The 27,816-nt window shown below is 35.9% G+C and overlaps 1 protein-coding gene across 1 annotated transcript in view; it reads right to left on the bottom strand.

The window, feature by feature from the left end:
* Positions 1–27,816, bottom strand: part of LOC107574163 (membrane-associated guanylate kinase, WW and PDZ domain-containing protein 2-like) — a 106,999-nt gene that overhangs the window by 17,775 nt on the left and 61,408 nt on the right. Inside the window, exons 5-11 of the mRNA XM_016260629.1 lie at positions 27,043–27,262; positions 25,823–25,902; positions 14,714–14,771; positions 14,457–14,578; positions 14,075–14,257; positions 10,291–10,799; positions 9,606–9,771 (exon numbers count right to left, since the gene is read on the bottom strand). Coding sequence (XP_016116115.1) covers positions 9,606–9,771; positions 10,291–10,799; positions 14,075–14,257; positions 14,457–14,578; positions 14,714–14,771; positions 25,823–25,902; positions 27,043–27,262 — 1,338 coding nt within the window. The remainder of the gene's footprint in view (positions 1–9,605; positions 9,772–10,290; positions 10,800–14,074; positions 14,258–14,456; positions 14,579–14,713; positions 14,772–25,822; positions 25,903–27,042; positions 27,263–27,816) is intronic.

The raw sequence follows: 27,816 nt of genomic DNA, 5'->3' as shown, positions 1-27,816 counted from the left end.
CTTATTGCATTTACCTCCCTCAGCAGTCTGCTGCCAAATTAGATCATTTCTGATTCCAACAGAAATAAATGTAGAGAAGTTATTGCAAAAGTTGCATTTATGCACGTGGGTGCAAATGTAATCCAATAACTCGTCCTAAGTAGGGCTGGGCAATTCACTGAATATTTGCAATATATATTCATTATAATTTTGCTGGCTGGCTATATATTGCTATTTATTTGTATGAATGTTATGTTGTAATGGTGCATATAATTAAAACCTGATCAAATAAATATATATATATTTTGTTAATTTAGTAATAAACAGTGTGCAAAGCAAGTCTTGATTTATTTTCAACTAGATTTTTTTTACTTTTAGCATTTTTGAATCGGCAACAATGGTTAGTTAAAATAATAGAGGTATTTTAGTATTATTTAAATACTATTATAATATTTATTAATGTTTTGAATTTGTTTTAGTAATTTAGCTTTTTGCTTTTGTCATTGTTGTTAGTTTTTTAATGTTTCTATTTAGCTTTAATTTGTTTCAGGTTTAGTAATTTTAGCACTTAAACGTTTTTATTTCACAGTGTACAGTGTACATACAGTGCAAAACTAACAGTGTAAATACATTTTATTATTATTATTTAATGTAGTTTTTCACCTAAATTAAAATTTTTATTTTATATCAGCTTTATTTCAATTAACTTCAAAATCATTTTAAGTTTTAGTTTGCAATAACAACACTGATAAAAAGACAGTAATTTTAGTCAAGTAATACCTTTATACAAATATGATAATGATATTTAAGAAATATCAAGATATATACTAAATGACAAAATATTGAGATTTTTTAGCTATATCATCCATACCTAGTTCTAATTAAACACTAATAAAAAAATATATAATTTTTTACATACTGTCAGATTGTCTTCTATTTCAATTCACAGCATCTTTTTCCAGTTTTTTTTTTTCTTTTTTCATTTTTAATGGAACCAATTTTGATTCAATTTATTTTAATTATTTTAAAAAGTTTTTTTTATTATTATTAATCTTTTAAAATAAATAACTGCCTCTGGTCACGCTGTAAGTTTGTTGTTGGGAACAGTGCGGAAAACGCAAAAGAAAGACTATTTACCGTCTTTGGGGCTTTATTCAGGATTCTCACCTTGTTCTGGTGTGAAATTATGCTTGTCTTGACATTTATTTGCCCATTCATCCCACTGCTTTAAATAGATATTATTCATGTAAATTTATGTAAATTATGATAATATAAACTCTTCACGTCACCAAGAATAAATTACATCTCCTCAATCAGCATCTATTTCAGAGTATTCCCTCAGTGCTACCTGCTGGTAAGCAACATGCTCTGATTGGCCTGTTAGCTGAACGCCCGCCCCCTTGAGCCACTATTCATTCTGATTCGTCTGCCTGTTTATCTCCACAGCTCAGTGTGGGAGTCGGGCTTTAATTAAAGAACTGGGGAAAAGAGCTGTGAACATGGCCGGGCTCTTGGCAGAACGCCCGCAGGAAACTGAATGGTCTCACACTTAGCCAGTGAGTCACGCGGGACCGTCTCTCGCTCCATTACAAGAGGCCTTGGAATGGTTACTGAGAGGTTCTTTAAGACCATAGCCTTCGATAGAGTCATGAAACACGCAGAGGAGGTGAGAACAGACACACGGCGTAATTGGCAGGAAACGTGGACGTAATTACTTGATTGATAGTGGTTCAGAGGAACGGACAAGCGTCTTAAGTACACATCAGGTTTACTGTACACATGGAGAGACTGTAGCCTTCTTCAAGATTGTTTCTATTAATTGCCTCATTAATTTTCATTCTAAGAATATCCTAATTCAGAAGGGTGATAAAATATTATGCTCTGCATAGACATCTTAATGAAACTAAGCACTCCGGTAAGTGGACTCGCATGGAATTAGTCGATTAGCTTGGCTCCAGTCTGAATATGCTAATAACTGTCACCAGCTCTTGCCAAGAGATGATACAGTGTGCAATCCTGCGAAGGCTTTGCTAAAATTGCCCCAAAACAGCTCATCAGCTTCAGTTATTTTTAAAGAAAACAGTTTGAGTCTGAGAAATTGAGATGTACTGGTTAGTTTATGAGGCAAAGCACATCTAGGAGTCTATAATAGGAATGTTTCTCTCCTCTAATTTCGAAATCTTGCTGAATCAAAGCTTAAGGCAAGTTCAGAGCGCTTAGAAAAGACTACAAACTGAAGCACTGAAGTGTACAAAGTTACTTTCATCGTTTCAACCAAAACTTTGAAGGAAAAGTTCACCCAAAAATGATATTCTGTATAATAAAATCATATATCTTTAAATAATTATCATCAGTGTTTATGCCCAACTTATGGAAAATGTACTAATTTAAAAGTAAGTATTGGATAACAACCACTTTTAACCACAATAATTATTTTCAGTTTTTTAAATAAAAATCTGACTTTTGGTGTGTTTCTAACCTAAAGCTGTCATGGCTTCAGAAGACTTGGAACATGCAGGTTGTGGAGCTTTGGACAGCCCTTGGTCGCTATGTGCAATCGTTGTATTGCAAAGTGCAGTGTACACATTCCTCAAAATTTCTCCTGTTTTGTTCAATAGAAAGAAAAGAGACATACAGGGTGAGTAAACATTGACAGAATTTTCATTTTTCAGTGAACACTGTACTTTGCCAAGGTCTGACGTAGATTTCAGGCAACCTTCAGCAAGTTTCTGACGAACTTGGTTTTAAAAATGAAGGGTGGAAATGTGCGCACCTGCTGCTGCTCCTCTCTGAATGACAAGCGTAGCCTCTGTTCCCACTGAACAGTCCTTGAGCATCTGCACCACCTGTGTGTGGTTGAGTCCCTGGAGACCCTTCTGATTAATCTCCACCATCAAATCTCCTTCACATAACCCCGGACAACCCTGCGGCTCCAGAACCTGATCGAAACGTACAGAAACAGTTATGACACATATCGTGCTTGGCAAATGTGCATTTAAGCATTAAGACAGAACATATAACCATGTAATATCCATAAATACAGTTTAATTTTTTTTTTAAATTTTGGTTTGACCATTATGTTAAGTAAAACAGTAGCCTTATTTATTTATTTATATATTAAAATAACAATAAAATAATTAAATTACAATAACTAATACTATAATACTATATATATATATAAATATATTATTACTTATTATTTTACAAAAAATATATATATTTGTTTTCTAAAATAACAACAAATGACATATTTAGATAGATAGATAGATAGATAGATAGATAGATAGATAGATAGATCGATAGATGATAGATGATAGATAGATTAGATTTGTTCCATTTTTTTATATATACACACTACTTAATTTGAGTACTTTGAGTAACCCCCCCCCCACATTAAAATGCTTGTTCAAAGAGTAACATGGATATCAGCACACCTGTTTGACTCTTTGCCCTGTGGGACTGTCCGCTATGGTGAACCCGAAACCATCTGCACCTTTGGTTATAGTGAGACTCAGAAGCTCAGGGGCCACTTGAGCCCCAGCAGTTGCTCCTGAGGATGAGGCCATGGAGACGCTGTCATCAGGTGGGGGTCCCGGTGTGGTCAGGGATGGAGGCTGCGAGCCGTCCAGGTGTGTGTCTCCAGGATGGGGATGTGGGGTAAGGCCCTCGCCGTGCTCGGGTATTAAGCGGCCGGTCAAAGACATGTACTCCATGTAATTTTCATAGTTGTTCCTTCCATTGAGCAGCAACGGGTGATCCACTAGGCCCAAAGGGGGCATGGAGGAGCTAGCGGAGGGGTCTTCTGGGTCATAAGGGAGAGGGTAACCTCTACACAGCACCAGGGTGACGCTCTGGCCAATGGGGACTGACTGGAAAAGCTTCACCACATCAGAATGGGTGGTGCCCAAAACACAGATGTCATTGATGTAGACGATCACATCACCTGATGAAGAAATAATGAAAAAAAATGAGAGGACTAAACAAAATATGAAGCGCCATACTCCAAAAGGCATTATGTCATGACTCTCACATCTACCACTCGCTCAGTGCGTAGGTACAGAAATTAGCTTAATTATTAAGGATATCGGCTCTCTTACGAAACAATATTATGCTGATTCATATTGAGTGGATTGCAGTTACTGTATGCAGTGGTGTAATGTAACGAAGTAATAATACTTCATTACAGTACTTAAGTATTTTTTGGGAGTATCTGTACTTTACTTGAGTTTTTATATTTCAGCCAACTTTTACTTTTACTCCGATACATTTCCCTGAAGCATATTCGTTACTTATAACAAAATAGTCAGAAGTCAGAAGAACACGGACTGCAGGAAAGCAGGTTTGACGAATCAGTGGTTTGGCGTTTGCAAGTTAGACTCATGCTCATGTGCAAACAAATGCGTGTACAACCGCGGATGATTAATTTTCCACTTAAGTCGAGTCTGGGGTCTGCGCTACAGCATCGTCTGCGATAATATGGCAAGTGTTGTTGTTGTAAATGATGTGCGATCTGACATTATCAAGTGTATCGCCAAATCACACACGGAGTGCACGCAACTCAAAATTCAAGGCATTCTAAATTGTAGACGGCAAAAATGCTTCTGTATGCTTTTTATATTTATATAATTTAATATAGTTAACTTAATCTATATCACACAAAGAGTACCGTTGTTCCGCAAATATCAGCATGAACACATTTAATAATCATTTTATACAAGTTCAGTAAAACAATAAGTGGCTTATATTTTAGACGTAATATTGCTTGTTTTTGCTTAATTTTGCCAACAAAAATAGTTCCAAACAAAGATCACAGCACTGTTTTGTGTCTCTGAGCAATGGATGGTGTTTACTTATTGAATGAATCAGCTTTTTGAACAAATCGGTTGAATAAATGATTCAGTGATTCACTCATTAACACAGTCAAATGCTTTGATTCTGAATGAATCAGTCATTTGAATTAATCGGTTGAACGAATGACTCACTCTTTAACAGTCACTTGCTGTCACCTACTGGTGGTTTTAATTTCACATTTCGACAATTTTTTTAGTCACAGACACTAAGATGAAGTGCTTCTTATTCTTACCCAAAAATACAAATTCGCATCGAAAAAATATCTGTAGTAAAATAATAAGGATAATCAGAAAAAACCCCTCAAAACAATCACTTAGGATTATGATCACTTACAAGAACAATAAATGAAAATTAGCATTTTTACGATTATTATAACAGCACATTTGAAATGTGACTCAAGCTTGAGGTTTTATATCTGTACAGTACATAAATAATTTTCTTAGTATTTCTGTCATAATAAAAAAATTATTTTTATTATTGATATTTTTGATTCCAGTAAATACATCAGAAAACCCATTATAGCAAGATACTTTATTTATAGACATACTGTGTACTTTTTTGAGATAAACATTTGCATTAGATATTAAGATTATTTTTTTGACTCCACTTGGATAATTTTGTTGTTTTTCTTGTTTTATTGATACAATGATAAAAAAAATCTAATTCAAAATACATTTTCTTATTTCACACAATTTTGCAAATTAAAAATAATTAACTAATTAAAATGAAATAAAAACTGATGAAGAATATTGTGTTTATATTTGTAATATTGTATGAATGACATATATGGAATATAATGAAATCTAAATCAACTAACTTTTTTTTTCCAAATAAAAACTATTAATGAAAAATATTATGACATATTGAGTAACGTATCATACTAACCACATCAGGTTACACTAACAGAAAGCCATTTTAATGGTCAGACTGGGTAGAAATTGCTTGGCATTGTTACAACCACACATTTCACTTTTTACAATATGCAAACAACTACCACAATCCTGTTTTATACTTAGCCCACACATATAATAAAATGCATGATGTGCATTTGTGATATGACTGTCTGTGATATGAAGAAGGTTGTTTAAGATTCATCTGCAATGTGATTAAATCATGCAGGCCAGAGGTGCTATGAGAATAATGAGTTACAAGGCCGACTTTTCATTTCTCAGTCTCGTACATGTTTCTTTCAATTGCACAGCCTATATTGTGAGTCTTTGTGCTTCTCTGTGCATGAGAATGTGCACGCATGTGTACGTCTGGATATGTGTATGTGAGCATTTGTAGGGGAGCTAGACATTTTTTTGCCTACTTAAACTAACAGGATTACATCAAATGCTATATGACCAGGACACGACTTGGAAGTGAAGGGCTAAACATAAAACCTCGGGCAAATACGCACAGTCGTGCCACTCCATAAGTCCTCTTTCTCCCCCAATGCATTATAAAAGAAGCCATATGGACAACAAAAAGCAGAGAACTTTGATCAATTTGCATGCAAGGCTTCAAGGATTTATCCTCTTATTTCTTGATTGCCGTATTCAGACTTGAACACTGTCAAAAAAGTCAAACTTAAAAGTTGAATGCCATGTCAATGGCCTCGTGCGTCCTTGGGTTTCATTCATGACATGCGTCTCTCTCAGGTGAAGTCTGAAAGGTGAGTTAGATGGAGTCATGAGGGATTCGGGGCGACTGTCAGTGCCGAGTTCTCGGAGACCCCGATATAATAGAGCCAAGAGGATGTAATAGAGCTGTCGGCACTGCTAAAATGCCACGGCCCTGGTGATATTTTTGACAGAAAAGGAGTCAGAGGAGTTATCTCTGTCCAGTCCTACCTGAGATGCCAATAATCCTCATAAAAGAAGTGCAGAGAGGAAGATGGGCAGTGGATTTGTGCTCTGACTGCTGCACTAATAATGTAGAGAAATGCTGAAGAATTAGAAATGGGAATTGCAAGGACAATTCTGGTTTCTTAATGATTCTTTTAGTACTCTGGGCAAATTTGGAGATAAGAAATTCATTTCTTATTGCATTTACCTCCCTCAGCAGTCTGCTGCCAAATTAGATCATTTCTGATTCCAACAGAAATAAATGTAGAGAAGTTATTGCAAAAGTTGCATTTATGCACGTGGGTGCAAATGTAATCCAATAACTCGTCCTAAGTAGGGCTGGGCAATTCACTGAATATTTGCAATATATATTCATTATAATTTTGCTGGCTGGCTATATATTGCTATTTATTTGTATGAATGTTATGTTGTAATGGTGCATATAATTAAAACCTGATCAAATAAATATATATATATTTTGTTAATTTAGTAATAAACAGTGTGCAAAGCAAGTCTTGATTTATTTTCAACTAGATTTTTTTTACTTTTAGCATTTTTGAATCGGCAACAATGGTTAGTTAAAATAATAGAGGTATTTTAGTATTATTTAAATACTATTATAATATTTATTAATGTTTTGAATTTGTTTTAGTAATTTAGCTTTTTGCTTTTGTCATTGTTGTTAGTTTTTTAATGTTTCTATTTAGCTTTAATTTGTTTCAGGTTTAGTAATTTTAGCACTTAAACGTTTTTATTTCACAGTGTACAGTGTACATACAGTGCAAAACTAACAGTGTAAATACATTTTATTATTATTATTTAATGTAGTTTTTCACCTAAATTAAAATTTTTATTTTATATCAGCTTTATTTCAATTAACTTCAAAATCATTTTAAGTTTTAGTTTGCAATAACAACACTGATAAAAAGACAGTAATTTTAGTCAAGTAATACCTTTATACAAATATGATAATGATATTTAAGAAATATCAAGATATATACTAAATGACAAAATATTGAGATTTTTTAGCTATATCATCCATACCTAGTTCTAATTAAACACTAATAAAAAAATATATAATTTTTTACATACTGTCAGATTGTCTTCTATTTCAATTCACAGCATCTTTTTCCAGTTTTTTTTTTTCTTTTTTCATTTTTAATGGAACCAATTTTGATTCAATTTATTTTAATTATTTTAAAAAGTTTTTTTTATTATTATTAATCTTTTAAAATAAATAACTGCCTCTGGTCACGCTGTAAGTTTGTTGTTGGGAACAGTGCGGAAAACGCAAAAGAAAGACTATTTACCGTCTTTGGGGCTTTATTCAGGATTCTCACCTTGTTCTGGTGTGAAATTATGCTTGTCTTGACATTTATTTGCCCATTCATCCCACTGCTTTAAATAGATATTATTCATGTAAATTTATGTAAATTATGATAATATAAACTCTTCACGTCACCAAGAATAAATTACATCTCCTCAATCAGCATCTATTTCAGAGTATTCCCTCAGTGCTACCTGCTGGTAAGCAACATGCTCTGATTGGCCTGTTAGCTGAACGCCCGCCCCCTTGAGCCACTATTCATTCTGATTCGTCTGCCTGTTTATCTCCACAGCTCAGTGTGGGAGTCGGGCTTTAATTAAAGAACTGGGGAAAAGAGCTGTGAACATGGCCGGGCTCTTGGCAGAACGCCCGCAGGAAACTGAATGGTCTCACACTTAGCCAGTGAGTCACGCGGGACCGTCTCTCGCTCCATTACAAGAGGCCTTGGAATGGTTACTGAGAGGTTCTTTAAGACCATAGCCTTCGATAGAGTCATGAAACACGCAGAGGAGGTGAGAACAGACACACGGCGTAATTGGCAGGAAACGTGGACGTAATTACTTGATTGATAGTGGTTCAGAGGAACGGACAAGCGTCTTAAGTACACATCAGGTTTACTGTACACATGGAGAGACTGTAGCCTTCTTCAAGATTGTTTCTATTAATTGCCTCATTAATTTTCATTCTAAGAATATCCTAATTCAGAAGGGTGATAAAATATTATGCTCTGCATAGACATCTTAATGAAACTAAGCACTCCGGTAAGTGGACTCGCATGGAATTAGTCGATTAGCTTGGCTCCAGTCTGAATATGCTAATAACTGTCACCAGCTCTTGCCAAGAGATGATACAGTGTGCAATCCTGCGAAGGCTTTGCTAAAATTGCCCCAAAACAGCTCATCAGCTTCAGTTATTTTTAAAGAAAACAGTTTGAGTCTGAGAAATTGAGATGTACTGGTTAGTTTATGAGGCAAAGCACATCTAGGAGTCTATAATAGGAATGTTTCTCTCCTCTAATTTCGAAATCTTGCTGAATCAAAGCTTAAGGCAAGTTCAGAGCGCTTAGAAAAGACTACAAACTGAAGCACTGAAGTGTACAAAGTTACTTTCATCGTTTCAACCAAAACTTTGAAGGAAAAGTTCACCCAAAAATGATATTCTGTATAATAAAATCATATATCTTTAAATAATTATCATCAGTGTTTATGCCCAACTTATGGAAAATGTACTAATTTAAAAGTAAGTATTGGATAACAACCACTTTTAACCACAATAATTATTTTCAGTTTTTTAAATAAAAATCTGACTTTTGGTGTGTTTCTAACCTAAAGCTGTCATGGCTTCAGAAGACTTGGAACATGCAGGTTGTGGAGCTTTGGACAGCCCTTGGTCGCTATGTGCAATCGTTGTATTGCAAAGTGCAGTGTACACATTCCTCAAAATTTCTCCTGTTTTGTTCAATAGAAAGAAAAGAGACATACAGGGTGAGTAAACATTGACAGAATTTTCATTTTTCAGTGAACACTGTACTTTGCCAAGGTCTGACGTAGATTTCAGGCAACCTTCAGCAAGTTTCTGACGAACTTGGTTTTAAAAATGAAGGGTGGAAATGTGCGCACCTGCTGCTGCTCCTCTCTGAATGACAAGCGTAGCCTCTGCTCCCACTGCACAGTCCTTGAGCAGCTGCACCACCTGTGTGTGGTTGAGTCCCTGGAGACCCTTCTGATTAATCTCCACCATCAAATCTCCTTCACATAACCCCGGACAACCCTGCGGCTCCAGAACCTGATCGAAACGTACAGAAACAGTTATGACACATATCGTGCTTGGCAAATGTGCATTTAAGCATTAAGACAGAACATATAACCATGTAATATCCATAAATACAGTTTAATTTTTTTTTTAAATTTTGGTTTGACCATTATGTTAAGTAAAACAGTAGCCTTATTTATTTATTTATATATTAAAATAACAATAAAATAATTAAATTACAATAACTAATACTATAATACTATATATATATATAAATATATTATTACTTATTATTTTACAAAAAATATATATATTTGTTTTCTAAAATAACAACAAATGACATATTTAGATAGATAGATAGATAGATAGATAGATAGATAGATAGATAGATAGATAGATAGATAGATAGATAGATCGATAGATGATAGATGATAGATAGATTAGATTTGTTCCATTTTTTTATATATACACACTACTTAATTTGAGTACTTTGAGTAACCCCCCCCCCACATTAAAATGCTTGTTCAAAGAGTAACATGGATATCAGCACACCTGTTTGACTCTTTGCCCTGTGGGACTGTCCGCTATGGTGAACCCGAAACCATCTGCACCTTTGGTTATAGTGAGACTCAGAAGCTCAGGGGCCACTTGAGCCCCAGCAGTTGCTCCTGAGGATGAGGCCATGGAGACGCTGTCATCAGGTGGGGGTCCCGGTGTGGTCAGGGATGGAGGCTGCGAGCCGTCCAGGTGTGTGTCTCCAGGATGGGGATGTGGGGTAAGGCCCTCGCCGTGCTCGGGTATTAAGCGGCCGGTCAAAGACATGTACTCCATGTAATTTTCATAGTTGTTCCTTCCATTGAGCAGCAACGGGTGATCCACTAGGCCCAAAGGGGGCATGGAGGAGCTAGCGGAGGGGTCTTCTGGGTCATAAGGGAGAGGGTAACCTCTACACAGCACCAGGGTGACGCTCTGGCCAATGGGGACTGACTGGAAAAGCTTCACCACATCAGAATGGGTGGTGCCCAAAACACAGATGTCATTGATGTAGACGATCACATCACCTGATGAAGAAATAATGAAAAAAAATGAGAGGACTAAACAAAATATGAAGCGCCATACTCCAAAAGGCATTATGTCATGACTCTCACATCTACCACTCGCTCAGTGCGTAGGTACAGAAATTAGCTTAATTATTAAGGATATCGGCTCTCTTACGAAACAATATTATGCTGATTCATATTGAGTGGATTGCAGTTACTGTATGCAGTGGTGTAATGTAACGAAGTAATAATACTTCATTACAGTACTTAAGTATTTTTTGGGAGTATCTGTACTTTACTTGAGTTTTTATATTTCAGCCAACTTTTACTTTTACTCCGATACATTTCCCTGAAGCATATTCGTTACTTACAACAAAATAGTCAGAAGTCAGAAGAACACGGACTGCAGGAAAGCAGGTTTGACGAATCAGTGGTTTGGCGTTTGCAAGTTAGACTCATGCTCATGTGCAAACAAATGCGTGTACAACCGCGGATGATTAATTTTCCACTTAAGTCGAGTCTGGGGTCTGCGCTACAGCATCGTCTGCGATAATATGGCAAGTGTTGAATGATGTGCTGATGTGCGATCTGACATTATCAAGTGTATCGCCAAATCACACACGGAGTGCACGCAACTCAAAATTCAAAAATTGTAGAATTGTAGACGGCAAAAATGCTTCTGTATGCTTTTTATATTTATATAATTTAATATAGTTAACTTAATCTATATCACACAAAGAGTACCGTTGTTCCGCAAATATCAGCATGAACACATTTAATAATCATTTTATACAAGTTCAGTAAAACAATAAGTGGCTTATATTTTAGACGTAATATTGCTTGTTTTTGCTTAATTTTGCCAACAAAAATAGTTCCAAACAAAGATCACAGCACTGTTTTGTGTCTCTGAGCAATGGATGGTGTTTACTTATTGAATGAATCAGCTTTTTGAACAAATCGGTTGAATAAATGATTCAGTGATTCACTCATTAACACAGTCAAATGCTTTGATTCTGAATGAATCAGTCATTTGAATTAATCGGTTGAACGAATGACTCACTCTTTAACAGTCACTTGCTGTCACCTACTGGTGGTTTTAATTTCACATTTCGACAATTTTTTTAGTCACAGACACTAAGATGAAGTGCTTCTTATTCTTACCCAAAAATACAAAATAGAAGAAAGAGTTAAAACTGAACACAATCTTGCTACTCAAGCTGTGTATGAACATTTTTATATATATATTTATTTGCTGCTTTTCCATTTTGTATTTACTTGTACTTTTGCTTTCAATACTTAATTAAGATTTAAAAAATACTTTTCGTACTTAAGTACAATAAATATCACATACTTTAAGACATTTACTCAAGTAATATTCTAAACGGTGACTTCAACTTCTACCAAAGTCCTTATCCGGTAAGATATCTTGTACAGTCACTTGCTGTCACCTACTGGTGGTTTTAATTTCACATTTCGACAATTTTTTTAGTCACAGACACTAAGATGAAGTGCTTCTTATTCTTACCCAAAAATACAAAATAGAAGAAAGAGTTAAAACTGAACACAATCTTGCTACTCAAGCTGTGTATGAACATTTTTATATATATATTTATTTGCTGCTTTTCCATTTTGTATTTACTTGTACTTTTGCTTTCAATACTTAATTAAGATTTAAAAAATACTTTTCGTACTTAAGTACAATAAATATCACATACTTTAAGACATTTACTCAAGTAATATTCTAAACGGTGACTTCAACTTCTACCAAAGTCCTTATCCGGTAAGATATCTTGTACTTTTACTTGAGTATGGCTTTCAGGTACTTTATACACCACTGACTGTATGTCATTAATTTTCAAAGAAAGGAGTTTAACTCTGGTGACATGAGCGACCAGCCGCACCACACGGATACGTTTTCTACGTTTATTTACATTTTGATTTCAATGAAAACAGCATATCCATGTGGTGCGGCTGACACAGAACAGCATGCGCAGTTTGCGTTTAGTGGATACTCTCATAAATGGCGCTACGGTGACGTGGAGACGAATTGTTGAGTAAAGTCATTATTTTTGTTTTCTTTGCATACAAAAAGTATTCTCGTCGCTTCATGAAATTCAGATTGAACCACTGATGGCAAACTGACTATTTTGACTATGTCTTTCATACTTTTCTGGACCTTGACAGTGTTATTTACTTGGCAGTCAATGGGACAGTCACAAGCCTACTGGTTTTCATCCAAAATATCTTAAATTGTGTTCCGAAGACGAACGAAGCTTTTATGGGTTTGGAACGACATGGGGGTAAGTGATTGATGACAACATTTTCATTTTGGGGTGGAGTAACCCTTTAATTTGTGGTTACCATAGTTTAACTATAGTAACCATGGTTTTTTGGTTTTATTTGTAGTAAACCCATGGTTAATTTTCGTAAGGGATTGTTATCGTGTCGTTATCATTAATACTTATTTTCCACCTTAATTTGCAAATAAATTCTTTAAAAATCCTACAATGTGATTTTCTGGATTTTTTTTCTCATTTTGTCTCTCATAGTTGAGGTATACCTATGATGAAAATTACAGGCCTCTCTCATCTTTTTAAGTGGGAGAACTTGCACAATTGGTGGCTGACTAAATACTTTTTTCCCCCACTGTATGGTGTGGACTTCCCTATTCTTAAAGAACTAGAAGAATTATTAAAACTGTATATTTCTAAGTATTGTCCTTGGTGTGAATGGGACTGTAAGGTGCGATCACATTTACAAATGTTTGGACAAATTTTCGTGGGCAAAATCCAGTCCTTTAAATAGGAATCCTATTGGAATTCTGCATAACGGCAACATTTTTTGTGATGGGTTCAAGTTTGTTGCAATTTGATGTTTTGACAACTCCTTGAATGATTGTCGAGATGGGTATTTTGTCAATTTTATGTGTATGTGTCTGTTCAGAGGATTCAGAAGAGAATTCAGTTCGGTTTTTTCGTGCGCCGTCTGAAACATGTGTGTGCGGCTGTGCGCGTAGAGAACAGCGTGCGAGTAATGAATTGAGTTCACTTTCGCGTTTTCTCTCTAGAATTGTTTAAAATTCGCTGGAATTGTTTAAAATTCGCTAACAAATGATAAACTCTATGATAACTATGACTCTATGATAACTCAAATGATACTCTATTATGGTTAAATTTTGCAATTAATCCACGGATCACATGTGTGCCGAACCATGGGGCTTGGTCCGTACGGATCACGGATCAACTACGATCCGTTTAACCACTACATGAAACATATGTTAACCTTGAGCTTCTCACCTGTGTTCATCTTGCCATCTTGGGCAGCAGGGCCATCAGGTATGACGCTCTTGACCTGTAGGAACTCGTCCGGCTCGTCCCCGCCAATGATGGTGAAGCCGAATCCCATATTGCTCTTCTGCAGCACCGTGGTGAGGAACGTCCCTTTGAGTTGTGTGGCATCCCTCGTAAATGGAGGCTTTTCTGTGAAGACAAACAAACATAAACTATCAGAGGAATACACAGCACACTGCACAGCCATCTCTACTGTATGGTCTTTGGTGCTTCGGTCAAGCTAAAGTGACGTGAAAGTAGGGCACACCTGATCAACCCGAAACCGAGAAACACCAATAAAACCACCTGGGTGAAGGTGGCATATATGGGCCACAGAGAAAAGCAGTACCTCTATATATTGTGGGCAATGGCAACGCCGATAGACCTTGACTTTGCATTTGCTGTTGCTGTTGGATCCTTCGTTTGGCCTCTAGGACGGGGTTTTCAAACTGTGTCCTTCTGTTAATGTGGCTGCGGGGCAGAACGAGCAGATATTTAATCACGCTGGGACCCTCCCTCCCTCGGCGCACTTATTGAAGAGCATGACGCGGATGATTTGGGGTCAGATTCGACAAAAATTTGAAAGAAGGATTCTGAAGAACTTACTCAACATAGTAACTGCCATAAATAGGGTCGTCTATTTTCTCCCAGCCATATGGAAGTTCTGTAGAAAGAAAAAAAAAATAAGATGGTCGGCACCTCGTTGCAAACGTTGTTTATCCCCGTTGCATATGAAATGCATGTATATTTAATGTAGTCTGGGTTGTATTTTCTGTTTCCTTGCATAATTTTGTTTAAAATAATGAAAATTAAAATGTGTGTGTGTGTGTATATATATATATATATATATATACATAAATATTTATACACACACACATTATTTTACTTGTTTTAGAGAAACAATAACAATACATACATATATAATACATGACTGATGAAGTATACATACACTACATACATGTACAAAAAAAAAAATATTAATATATATATATATATATATATATATATATATATATATTAGACAATAAAAATAAAATGAGAAATGTTGCCTTGGCAACAGGTTAAGTCGAAATATTACTATTATTAAAATGTACTACAGTTACTAAAACTAAAATTTAAATAAAAATAAATGAACACTAGATAGAAATATTACATTATAAATCTATAGAAAATAAAAACATAATAACATAAAACTAATCAAAATGACAAAAGCCAATAACCAAATTATTAAAACAATCTAATATTAAAACTGCAAAAATTTAAAAATACTAAAATAATATTAATTATTATAGTATTAAATAATATTAATACTATAACAGTATAGAAATAATGCTAAAATGACAATGATAGATAGATAGATAGATAGACAAGTATAAATATAAAGTGTATACACACAACAAGAACAACAACAATATATAATTATATTACTATTTTTTTTCCCTTTATATTTTTACTGGCTATTTATATATTATATTTTTAATTCTTTTATTCTCATATTCTTTTATTTGCTTATTAAAAATTTAAATAAACATGTGATGTTACATTATTTTTAAGCATTGTTTATTAAATGTGCTATATAAATAAATTTTCCTTGCCTAGATATCGCATTGTTTAATCAGGCTTCGAGTGAAGTATTACCATAATTTAATATTTATAAATAATTACGACAACAGTTGAAAGGTGAACCTGAGTGTATGAAACCTTCAGAAGTAACAAGCTTAAAATGTGCTATTTAATGCATGGCACAAAGCATGCATGTCATGAAAACATTCCTCACTGTTTTCATTTTACTGAAGCCCAGTCCACTAAATCAATAACCCCAGGGATACCTGCAATATATGATAATACACGGCACAAATCAGTCTAGACGTCTTTTAAAAACACATTCCCTGTGCGCCAGAATTTGGATTCCGTATCCCAAACAATCCAGCCGGCCATTCACGCTGGCAGTCAGTGTGTAAAACAAAGCTTAATTAGGACACACAGCGGTAAGTGAGGGGAGGTCTGGCAGCCTGAAGGTTACAGCCAACATACTTTCATGCAATTCTATCTGGCTGAGAGACACAAAACAAATTAAAGGGCTGGCGAGATCACCATGACAACAAAGGGCTGTCATCACATGCTTCATTCAAAATGCTTTTTCCTGTGTGTGCTGTTTTTCAGCCAAATTTGGCATTATTGAAACATCAAGAAGAAATGGGCTACACGCGCAAACTCATGCAGTAATTATCAAAAACATTGCCAGTGGGACATGCTGCAGTTTTTGCCGGCGTTCTTCTAAACATGTACATATACGTGCAGATGAAGTCATCTATGCATGTGTGAATAAACGGTGTGCACTAAACATGCAGATTAAGCACATGCACGCAAGACTAACATAGCTCGTCACATAACATAAGTCACATAATTTACCTCAAAACATAGTTTGTTGACAAGAGGTGTGTTATGGCATTCTTAAGTAATCAGATCTATGATATTGACCTGGCAGATGATATTTAGAAAACACAATATTACAGACCAGTAAGCAAACCGCCTAGAAATGGCCCAGAACACCCAAGCAACCATCAAACAATGTTTTATAACCATTAAGAACGCCCTGGCAAACACCAAAGAATGCCATAGCAACCACTCAGAACACCTAGCAACCTTCTAGACACGTCCTAGCAACCGCTCAGAACTCTTTACAAACCACCACCTATAGCACTCTATAGCAACCGCTAAACATGTGGGTAGCCACTAGGGCTGAAACGATTAGTCGACATTATTGACAACGCAGACAATAAAAAATTGTCAACAAATATTTTTGTTGTCGAGTAGTTTGATCTCATATGACCTAATGTAAGAGCCTGCAATAATGCAGTTTGACCATGTAATTCAGCTCTCCTGGATGCAATTCAAGAGAAGACGACACAGCGCTTGCAGCAAACGCAGCAAACACAGCCGCTCCTGAAGCTGACCTTATGCAATAGATAGCCTTAAATCAAGCAGCTTTACAGTATTAAACATGAAAAACCAGAGTCAGTGTCATTTTCAGTTAGAATTACAACTAGATTTTCTGTTATAAAGCAGCTCTCCAGTGTGTAGCTAGCTTATGATAAAATCGTTTTATTAGTGGGGAAAGAAAATATATTATTTCATTAAAGTGATAGTTTGGTTTGTAGTGATCAAAGCTTGATCTGTCATGACATGCCCTTACAACCACTCAGAATACCCTAGAAACCACATAGAAATACCCTAGCAATCACTCTATACAACTAACACCACATACCTAGCAACCACTCTGAACACCAGCACCCTGCAATCTTCTAGCAATGTCCTAGCAACCACTCAGAACACCATTGCCACCACCAAACAATGCTCAAGGAACCCCCTAAGAACCACTCTGAACACCCAAGAACCTTCAGAACCCTAGCAACCACTAAACAGTGTCCAAGCAACCTCATAGTAATCACATGAAATGCCCTTAGAACTACTCAAAATACTCTAGGGGTGTACTCACACACTAGGCACGGTCGCCTTGAACCGAGCCCGAGCGCGATTGTTCCCCCTGCCCACTCCCCCACTGACCTGCACTCATATTGCATTTTAATGTTCCGGGCCAGAGCATGCTTACGTCACTCACGATGCAACTTTTTGTTTTGAAAACAAAAAATTGGAAGAAAAGCATTTTCGCTAATAGACTGCCTAATAGATTTATCATTTATGCCGTGCAGCGATTTTCACTTGATTGCACTGCACGTATCAGATGATTATTACGCAGGCAGCTGACGTTGACAGAGAAATTTGCAGCTGTTCAACAATAAGATGAGAACCAGACCCGTTATAATCCGAAATATACTTGATGTAATTCAATTAATTGATAAGTGTACTGTAGCAGTAGTAATAGAAGATGTATGCGGTCGTAATGATAACAGTAGTGCACACAAAATAGTAGCTGTTTCGTGCTCCCGGGCACAGTAGGGAGCGATCACACTCGTCAAACGAACTGGGCTTTGGGGGTCAAACGCGCTCGGGGACAGTTCAGATTCGCCTAGTGTGAGTACACCCTAGCAACCAGTCAGAATACCCTAGTAAGCTCTAAACTATGATTAAGGAACTACCTAGCAACCACCATTTAGAACTCCCTGACAACCACTAAACTATGCCCTCACTCAGAGCTCCCTTGCAACCCGCAAACAATGCCTTAGCAACACCTCAGAACACCTAGCAAACTTCTAGCACTCCCCTGGCAACCACTCAGAAATCAAGTGCAAATTCATAGAATGTCCTACCAACCACAAAGAACACCGTAACAATTACCTAAAATGCTCATTCAGAAAAGGCATTCAGAATACCCTAGAAACTAAGTAAGTCGCTTTGGATAAAAGTGTCTGCTAAATGTCTAAATCTAAATGTAAATGTAAACTGCCTAACAACATCCTAGCAACCACAAAACAATGCCTTGGCAACCACTCGGAACACCCTAGCAACCACCAAACAATGCAAACTCATAGAATGTCCTATGAACCGCAACAAACACAGTAGCAATCACCTGAAATGACCTTACAACCATTTAGAATAATCTAGAAACCTAGCAACCTGTGAGAACACCCTAGCATCCACCAAGCACTGCTTGAGGTACTACCTAGCAAGCACCATTTAGAACTCCCTGACCACCACCAAACAATGCCCTAGCAACTACTCAGAACTCCCTAGCAACCACCAAATGTCCTAGCAAGTGCAAACTCATAGAATGTTCTATCAACCGCACAGAACTCTGTAGCAATTACCTAAAATGCCCTTACAAGAATTCGGAATACCCTAGAAACTGCCAAGCAACATCTTTGCAACCACTCCAAACACCCTAGCAACCACCAAACAGTGCCATAGCAACCATTCAGAACATCCTAGCAACCACCAAACAATGCCCTAGCAACCACATAGAACACCCTAGAAATCAGCAAGAAAAGTCATAGAAGTGCAAACTCATAGAATGTTCTAACAGCCACACAAAAAACACAGAAGCAATGATCTAAAATGACCTTACAACCATTCAGAATAACCTACAAACCACCTAGCAATATCCTACCAAACCCCAAACAATGCCCTAGCAACCCCTCAGAAGAATACTCAGCAATTTACTTGTAATGCCCTAGCAACCACTCAGAGCTCCCTAGCAACCCCCAAACAATGCCCTAGCAACACCTCAGAAGAACATCCAGCAATTTTCTTGTAATGCCCTAGCAATTACTTAAAACTCCCTAGCACACAGCAAACAATGTCCTAGATTTCGATCATTTCCATGTTCGATCTTCGTTTAAATAAACGATCAATTAATCATTAACCTTAATGCTGCAAAATGCATCTAATGGAGCGGCACGCAGTCACCGGCATGACAGGATGTGCAAAAGCCACAACCCCCCCCCCCCCACCACCCGCTTTCTCACCCGAATTAAAGGGGTTTTAGTCTGAATAAAATGCTAGTAGCAGGATTATAAAATGAATAGATGTGATTATGATCATTTGATAAAATTAAGAGAGAGCGCCGTACATTTGAGATCATTTTACTTTGTTGACTGTTTCCTATCCCGTCACGGAGACCGCTGAACGCGCCTCTTTAAATGGTTTCTTGGTGCTCGTTGTTGTATTTTAAAACACAATTGCAATGTTTTCAACTGACATTATGGCATTTAAAATAAAATTATCCCAAATGTAACTGTGGCACATGTGGCTGTGCTGTGCAGTCAGTGAACCGCTTCCATCGGCACTGCTGCAGCAAAACACACTGTTGCTCACATGAAACATTTTTGTGTGAGTATTATGGCCAGTACTTAATTTGATCCTGCTGGATCCTGTTCCGGAAAATGTCAGATTTTGAATTTTTGCATTCCGGTAGGCCTATTTGTTTTTAAAAACGGCATTTACAGTGCATTAGATCGTGACAGTGCATGCGTGTGTGCATACGAGACAGAGCGAGTGCGGGTTTGGCTGGATGTATTTGGAGGTTACGGTCATGTCTCATTCGACACAAATCCAATTGTTTCCATATTTGCAATGTATTTGAATGTTAAACTATTCTTTATAATGTAAACTAGGCTAGTACTTTACACGCATTCGCATAAAGGCCTAGACGGACAAGATCATCCTCTTCACATGAGCAAAAACGTCCTTAACAGCAGAGTGGACCGGTATACTACGGTCCATTTAAACTGACCAGTGTAACCTTTTATATGTTTGGTTGACTGTATTTTATTTTGATAATGAACAGACTGCGATGTAAGTTTGAACTGCTAGAATATGTGGGGTGTGCGAGCGTGAGGCGCTGGCGCGATCGAGCAGCTGAAACATAAAAAAGCTAAATTTTTGAAGTAAGATATATTCCGCAGAAGTGTCTACTTTTATTTTTGCACACTCACAATAAAAGCAGAAGATTTGTGCTTTTGTAAAATAATGCAAACAAACAGAATGTGCGTTGTCATCCTTTCCTTTCCGTGAACTTGTTTATGGAGCGCCGCGCCACACTTCCGTTTTAAATCTGTTAGCTTAACTATTTAAGACAGATATATTTCGCTTTTTTTCTTTTTTATGAAAACAAATTGTTATTTTTATTTTAGACATATTACTTACATAGGCTATACATTTTCCTTAAAGCATCCCATTTTGTACCATGGCTTGAAAACCTGGCTAGTTAGGTCCTGCAGAAACTTGTGAACGATGCTCTATTTGTGGCATCACCGTTTAGTGACATCACTGAATGCTCCGGGAAAACGTGTTGTCAGTGTTGGTCACAGCGCCTTTTAATTGCTGTTTTGAATCCAGCAATTATTTATTTACAAATTATAAGCTCTGATTATGACAAGTGTGGTATAAAAGCTTTGTTTATTAGAGGAATAATTGGTTAGCTGGAAAATGTTACATTGCGACCATGCCTTTGGATGCCGTTCGAGCCCATATAGCCCACATTTATGCGGCTTTGTTCTGGTTTGCCGGTTGGTTACGAATTTCCACAAATTCAGTCATATTTAGGCATTGTTTCTTTTCCTAAAACCTCACTGTCTCACCCTCTAATTTCGCAGGTTTATTTTATTGCCATTCACTTTTTATCACTGTTTTCGCATCTCTTACTGTGGTAAACATGCGGGAAGGGAAATTAAAGATTTCATGGCCATGAATTAAGAATTAGTTCGATTTATTAATTTGTTCCCTCATTTTGGTTAAATCATGGGTTATTTAAGGAACCAAATTAATAAATCAGGAACGAATTAACAAGTTAGCCTATAGCCTATGTCCTGTGTCCCGCAGCCCTGCAAAGCACAGAGCCCGATATGAAATAATTATCTGGGGAAATTACTTGGTTACTACATTTCTATTGCTTTCCATGTTGAAGAACTTTGTGTTGTTTCTATTTTAATGTACTTTTAAAGTTTAAATCACATTAAAAGCTTAATTTGTACATTATGAATGAATGAAGATGCATTTATATACCGTCACCCACAGCCGCTCGCACGTGTTTTGCACATCAGCCGCACGCAGCCCAAAATTAAATAGCTTAATCGACCATTGATAGCTTTAATCAATTGAATCTCTTATCGACAATTAATCGATCATCGATTAATCGTTGACATCCCTAGTCCAAACTTATAGAATGTCTTATCAACCACACGGAACACCCTAGCAATCACCTGAAATGACCTTACAACCATTCAGAATACCCTAGAAACCGCCTAGCAACCACAAAACAAAGCCCTAGCAGCCATTGAGAACACTATGGCATCACAGTGGAGTTTTTTCATGGACAAACACTGCAAATTGTTTTTTTATTACACTTATTTTTCTAAAAACAAGTAAAGAAACAAACACACACACAAGTCATGCTGCAGCCTCTGCATTGACACACACAAAGATACTCTATAGACATGCCCTCAAAGCTGTTTTTTTACTCACATTGTGTAAAAAGAAGCCATGCTGCGTTCAGATATTCATTAGTTGAGTGAATGGATGCTGCGCTGAACAGAACTCTGGGCCAGAGGAGGCAGGAGCAGGTGTAATGAACAACGAGGTTCTCGCACCTCCCTAGGAGGTTAGAGCAATCAATTCCCTCCTACACACACACCAACCGGCTACACCGCATCCGCTAATGCTTGACCCTTCCCCTCACAATCAGAAACCAGTCTCATATTTAGGATTTACATCAAGAACCGAACTTTCGGAGGTTGTCATCCAAGAGGATACAGGACGAGCCTCTTATATGAGTCACATACACCGCTTTAACTCAGAGAGAAAGACGAGTAACACACCAGATGGCGACACTTTCTTAATACAAAAAAGTGAGAAGTGTGACACAACCTTGGCTGGATTTACTGTAGTTTTCTTTTAAAGAGCACATCTTGGTATGGAAGAAATTGGCGCCAAATGTTAAATATTTAATCTAACTTATAATAGGTCATATTTATTACTTCTCTTTATAACTTCTATTTGTAACTTACAGGGAGGTGGAAAACAACATGTTTTAAAACCAACTAAAATTATTATTTTTATTAACACCTACTCAACGATCATGCATGGGCAAAAATTACTGCACATTAAAAATATTTAAAAAATTATGTTGGAAATTATTTATAAATACAAAGAATATGGACAACATGGTATGGTGTCATGCTCTAAGGCATCTGTTTTAATAAATAAATGATAAACAACAAATGAATAATATTTAAAATGTTTGAATAAGTAACCTACTTAAAGGGGTCATATGATTTTTTGTGTATTTGGTGTAATGAAATGTGTTTATGCAGTATAAGGTTCAAAAAACATTATTTTCAGAGCTTGTAACACTTCAAAGAGAAAGGAAAAATTGAAATCGCATCATATGACCCCTTTAATGTTCCCGCAAAACTGCAATAATAAGTAACCTACTTAATTTTCCCGCAGAACTGCAAACCCCCTTTAAAAATTTTAAGAATTTAACAAATATTATAACATTATAATATTATAATGTACCACAATTAAAAAACTATTTGTTTTTAATGAATAAGTTATAAATAACATAATAAGATTCAAAATGTTCAAAAAATATTACCTAGTCAGCGTTTCTCCATATTGTAAATTCACGAAAAAAAAGTTACAAATGTTCATTTATAAATGTAGCAAATATTATTAGCTTCAATAATGCCTAATAGATCATGTATGCACCACATTTAGAAAATATCTTGGTTTTTAATAATTAATATATTATAAATAATAATATTCAAACATAATTACCTACTCATTCCCACAATATCACAATTTTTATATAATTTATCATTTATACAATAACAATTTTTATATAAATATAACACTATAATTCTTAACAGATTATTAATGTACCATATTTGGAAAAAAAATCTTGAAACATACATATAAAGAATACATATTAAAGAAAATCTTAAATGTTTTTGGGGGAATCTTTTGGTCCTTTCATGGTTTTAAGACAATGATCTAACCCAAACCACCTTAAATATCTTTTCTCAAGCCTCTTTAAATCAATGGTCCTCCATCGGCAGTTGCCATGGCAACTATGGGAGAAGTCTCTTTTTCAGGCTCTTTCATTCACTGACTGGCTTATGTATATTTGAGTGCACTGAATGCACAAATGTAAATATAAGCGTGTACATGTGTGCCGGATGCGTCTTTAAAAGTCCTGTGAAATTTATGCTGTCAAAACAGCATAGATTTCACAGCAGGGATGATTAATTAGCAAGCACAGAGTAAATTTTAGAGCGTGAGAACAATGGAAAAATTATTCCATTGTTGCTAAATTAAACAGGCACGCCTCTGAAATTACACAAAGAGTCGTGAGTTACATTGATTTTGAAGGCAAAATTAGGTAGACACAGACAGATCATCTTTTATCTAACCTTCGATGGGAACTTATGATGAAACTGTGCCGCCCCATGAGGATCAAAAGCTAACAGACATCTGAATTAAATTCTGAATCATGTCTGAACTTTGAAGACAGACTTGGATCAAATTTGCAATACACAGAGTGATTTCTTTGCAGCAGTTATTATTGAACACGACGGAAATCAATCATGATTATGCGTATGAACTTACACTGTTGCACAGACTTGCCCAAAAAATAGATCTAAGCTATACCACGGAGAGGGATATTAGTAGTCATGCCACAGAGAGGCATTAAAAGGTCTGTGGAAAGAGATATTGATTTCTCTGGCCCCATTAAATTGCATTTGAACTCAACAGAGGGTTTCAAAGATGGTAGATTTGGGTACATAGCATGTTCAACTGCCCAGCTGAGAAGAAAACATAAAAAATGCATGTTTTAAGCATTCTAATGAATATATCATGCTAACTTGTGCTCCATTTTTAGAACTCATGTAATTTTATAAGTGTGAATGAAGAAATTAAAAATTTACAAATGAATGGCTGTAAGAATGGATAGATGGCTTTATGGAAGCATGGATGGATGAATGAACAAATTAATGAATGCATGGAGGGTAGAAAGATGGATGTATGAATGCAGGTTAAATGGCTTTATGGATGCATGTATGAACAAAAAAAATAATGAATAGAAAGGAGGACGAATGAAGGAATGAATAAATAGCTTTCTGATCAAATGAATGAATAAATGAACAAATTAATGGAGGATAGATTCTCAAAGGATTAGTGACTGAATGAACAATCAAACAAAGGATGGATGGATGAACAAACAAATGAATAAATAAACTAATCAATATGCAAACTAATGGATGAATAGAGGACAGATGCTTAATGGATGGATGAATGAATGAACAAACCAACCAACTCAATGGAGAAAGTCTGAACAAATAAACTAATGAATGACTGCTTTATAGATGAAGGAATGAATGAATGAATCAAATAGTACTTTTCTATTCGTACAAACAAATGAACAAGACAACAATTGAATGAAGGATATACTTAAAGGATGAGTGAATGAATGAACAAACAAATGAATAGGGAATGGATGGATGGATGACTAAACAAACAAATGATTTAACAAGCTAAATTAATGGAGGATAGATATTTAAAGGATTGGTGAATTAACTAACAAACAACTGAATAGAGAATGGAAGAGTGGATGGATGAATGAACAAACAAACGAATGAAAAGAGGACAAATGGCTTAATGGATGAATTGAAATGAAATGCAATGTATATAGTATGTATGGTGGGATAGATAAATAGACGAATGGGTGGATGGCTATATGACTGAACACATGATTGAACAAGCAAACAAATGAATGGAGGATAGATGCTTAATAGACAAATGGATGAACAAACGAATGAATGGCTATATATATTGGTGGTTTTATGGATGGTTGGAAAGATGGTTGAATGAACAAAAAAAATTTGCAAATGAACGAATAAACAGATAAACTTATACAGCAATGCTGAATAAACCTGTCATTCATAAATATAGCATGCAAACATGAGCTAGAAGTTTGTCATTCTGGATGTTTCATGAAACCAGAGCACAATCTGATCGTGTTCTGACATCACAAACAAACCCACAAAATGGAAACCTCCTCCTCAGATTTCATGTTACAATCTTTCACGCGTACATCTCCAGAGGGAAAATACAAGTAGAGGTCACAACTTTCAAATTTTTCAAATTTCACAAAAAACAAATTTCTCCAAGCGTAAAAGAGAGCAACACACTCACACACACACACACACACACACACACACACACACACACGTGTTAACACACTCAAACACTCACCATCTTCCTCACAATCCTCTGGGGGCTTGGCTTTCTTCGCTAGTCGAGGGTCGAGCCATGACGTTGTTTTGGAATTGTGACTGAAAAGAACAAATATTGCAACAATTAATAGTAAGTATAATACGGTTTAGCTACCATGATACGAATCAAAAGCATCTCTAAGTGTGTTATGTCTGCCAAATGTTGGTACAAGCTTCACTTTGAAATGTAAAACATTTTAGACTAGATATGCCAGAAGGCCTCAGTCACAGTAGCAGGGGGGTTTTCCAGTTAACACAATGGCAATCAATACTTTTAATAAGTCCCTCGTTTCTCATTAAGGACAGATGGGAGGGAGAGGAACATCTCTCTCTTGCTCTTAAGAACACTTAAGAATGCTCTTCCCTCAGTTTTATACTGATTCATTCATTCATGGCTCAGCAAAATCCAATGTGTCAGCTCATCACTAAAATGTTCATTAAAGTCCATGTGCAGATTTTATGTGTTAAAATTTGTTAGTAAAAAAAACACTATTTTTTTATATTGTAATATTTTGACTTATATAAATTGAAATAATATATTTTTGTTATATCGCCCTTCTAGCATTAAACATTTTGGTAAGACTTTACAATAAGGTCCAATTATTTAACGTAACATATTAACTAACATTAACAATGAGCAAAATATTTTATTAATATTTATATAATAAGTATTCATTAATCTTTGTTAACGTTAGTTAATAAAAATACAACTGTTTAATGTTAGTTCAAATGAACTCCGGTGCATTAAATAATATGAACAAATACCATTTTTTACAATTGCCTTGTTTGATTGAAATATTGAAAAATGTATGAAAATATGAATTTACAATTAATATTTATATATTAATCAAATGATTCACATAAAATTACTTTATATTTTATAACTTTATATTAAGTAATCTTAAATTAATTAATACAAATTAATTAATCAGTTTAAAGAACTTGAACTGAATACCTTCAAAAGAATAAAAAAATTATAATTTTAAACTACTCTACATTTTCAGCCCTACCATGTGCTGAAGTTCTGAAATGCAAAATGCAGTAAACTGAACTGCACTGAACTGAGTGAGCTCAATACAGCACGCATAAATAATTCAGCTGTCTGTAACGATCTGTAAAAGAGGACACTGCAACAGGTAGCGCTCCATATGTTCACACCTCTTTTATTATGAAGTGTGCTTTGAAGTGCACTTCACTCACTCTATGAAGTAAACTTCTCCTTTCTCAGTGTAGGCCATCTCCCAGTTATCTGGCAAAGGGCCCATGTCGTCATTCTCCTGGGAGTCCTGTGGGGACTTGGGAGCGTCTCCTTCCTCCTCAGGGGCATCTGTGGCGGTGAGGGTGGGGGTCTCGGGTGGGCATAACTGGACGGGCACGTCTCCGGAAGCGTCAGTACTCTTGTCCTCGTGTTCGCTCGATTCTGTGTGGGAAAACTAAATGAATCAGTGTCGAGCAAGACCTTCTGACTGAGAGACTTATTTGACAGTAGAGTGTTATAAAGGATGGGACAAAGAGATACAGGTACATAAAACAAACAAGTAATGACTAGGATTGTCCAAATGAACTCTTATTATCACATGATTAATTATATATATATATATTTTTTTTAATTTTTTTATTTTTTTACACCACATTTATTCAATTAAGACAGATTTTAATAGTGAAATACCAAAAATGGTTTTAGACCGCATCCAAACATGCTACAATTTTTTTTTATTAAATCCTGCTCCTACATGTATATATATATACAGTGGGGAAAAAAAGTATTTAGTCAGCCACCAATTGTGCAAGTTCTCCCACTTAAAAAGATGAGAGAGGCCTGTAATTTTCATCATAGGTATACCTCAACTATGAGAGACAAAATGAGAAAAGAAAATCCAGAAAATCACATTGTAGGATTTTTAAAGAATTTATTTGCAAATTATGGTGGAAAATAAGTATTTGGTCAATAACAAAATTTCATCTCAATACTTT

The sequence above is a fragment of the Sinocyclocheilus grahami genome, unplaced genomic scaffold, assembly GCF_001515645.1.
Source record: "Sinocyclocheilus grahami isolate Dianchi unplaced genomic scaffold, SAMN03320097.WGS_v1.1 scaffold31.1, whole genome shotgun sequence".
Lineage (NCBI taxonomy): Eukaryota > Metazoa > Chordata > Actinopteri > Cypriniformes > Cyprinidae > Sinocyclocheilus > Sinocyclocheilus grahami.
This window is presented reverse-complemented; position numbering and strand designations above follow the sequence as displayed.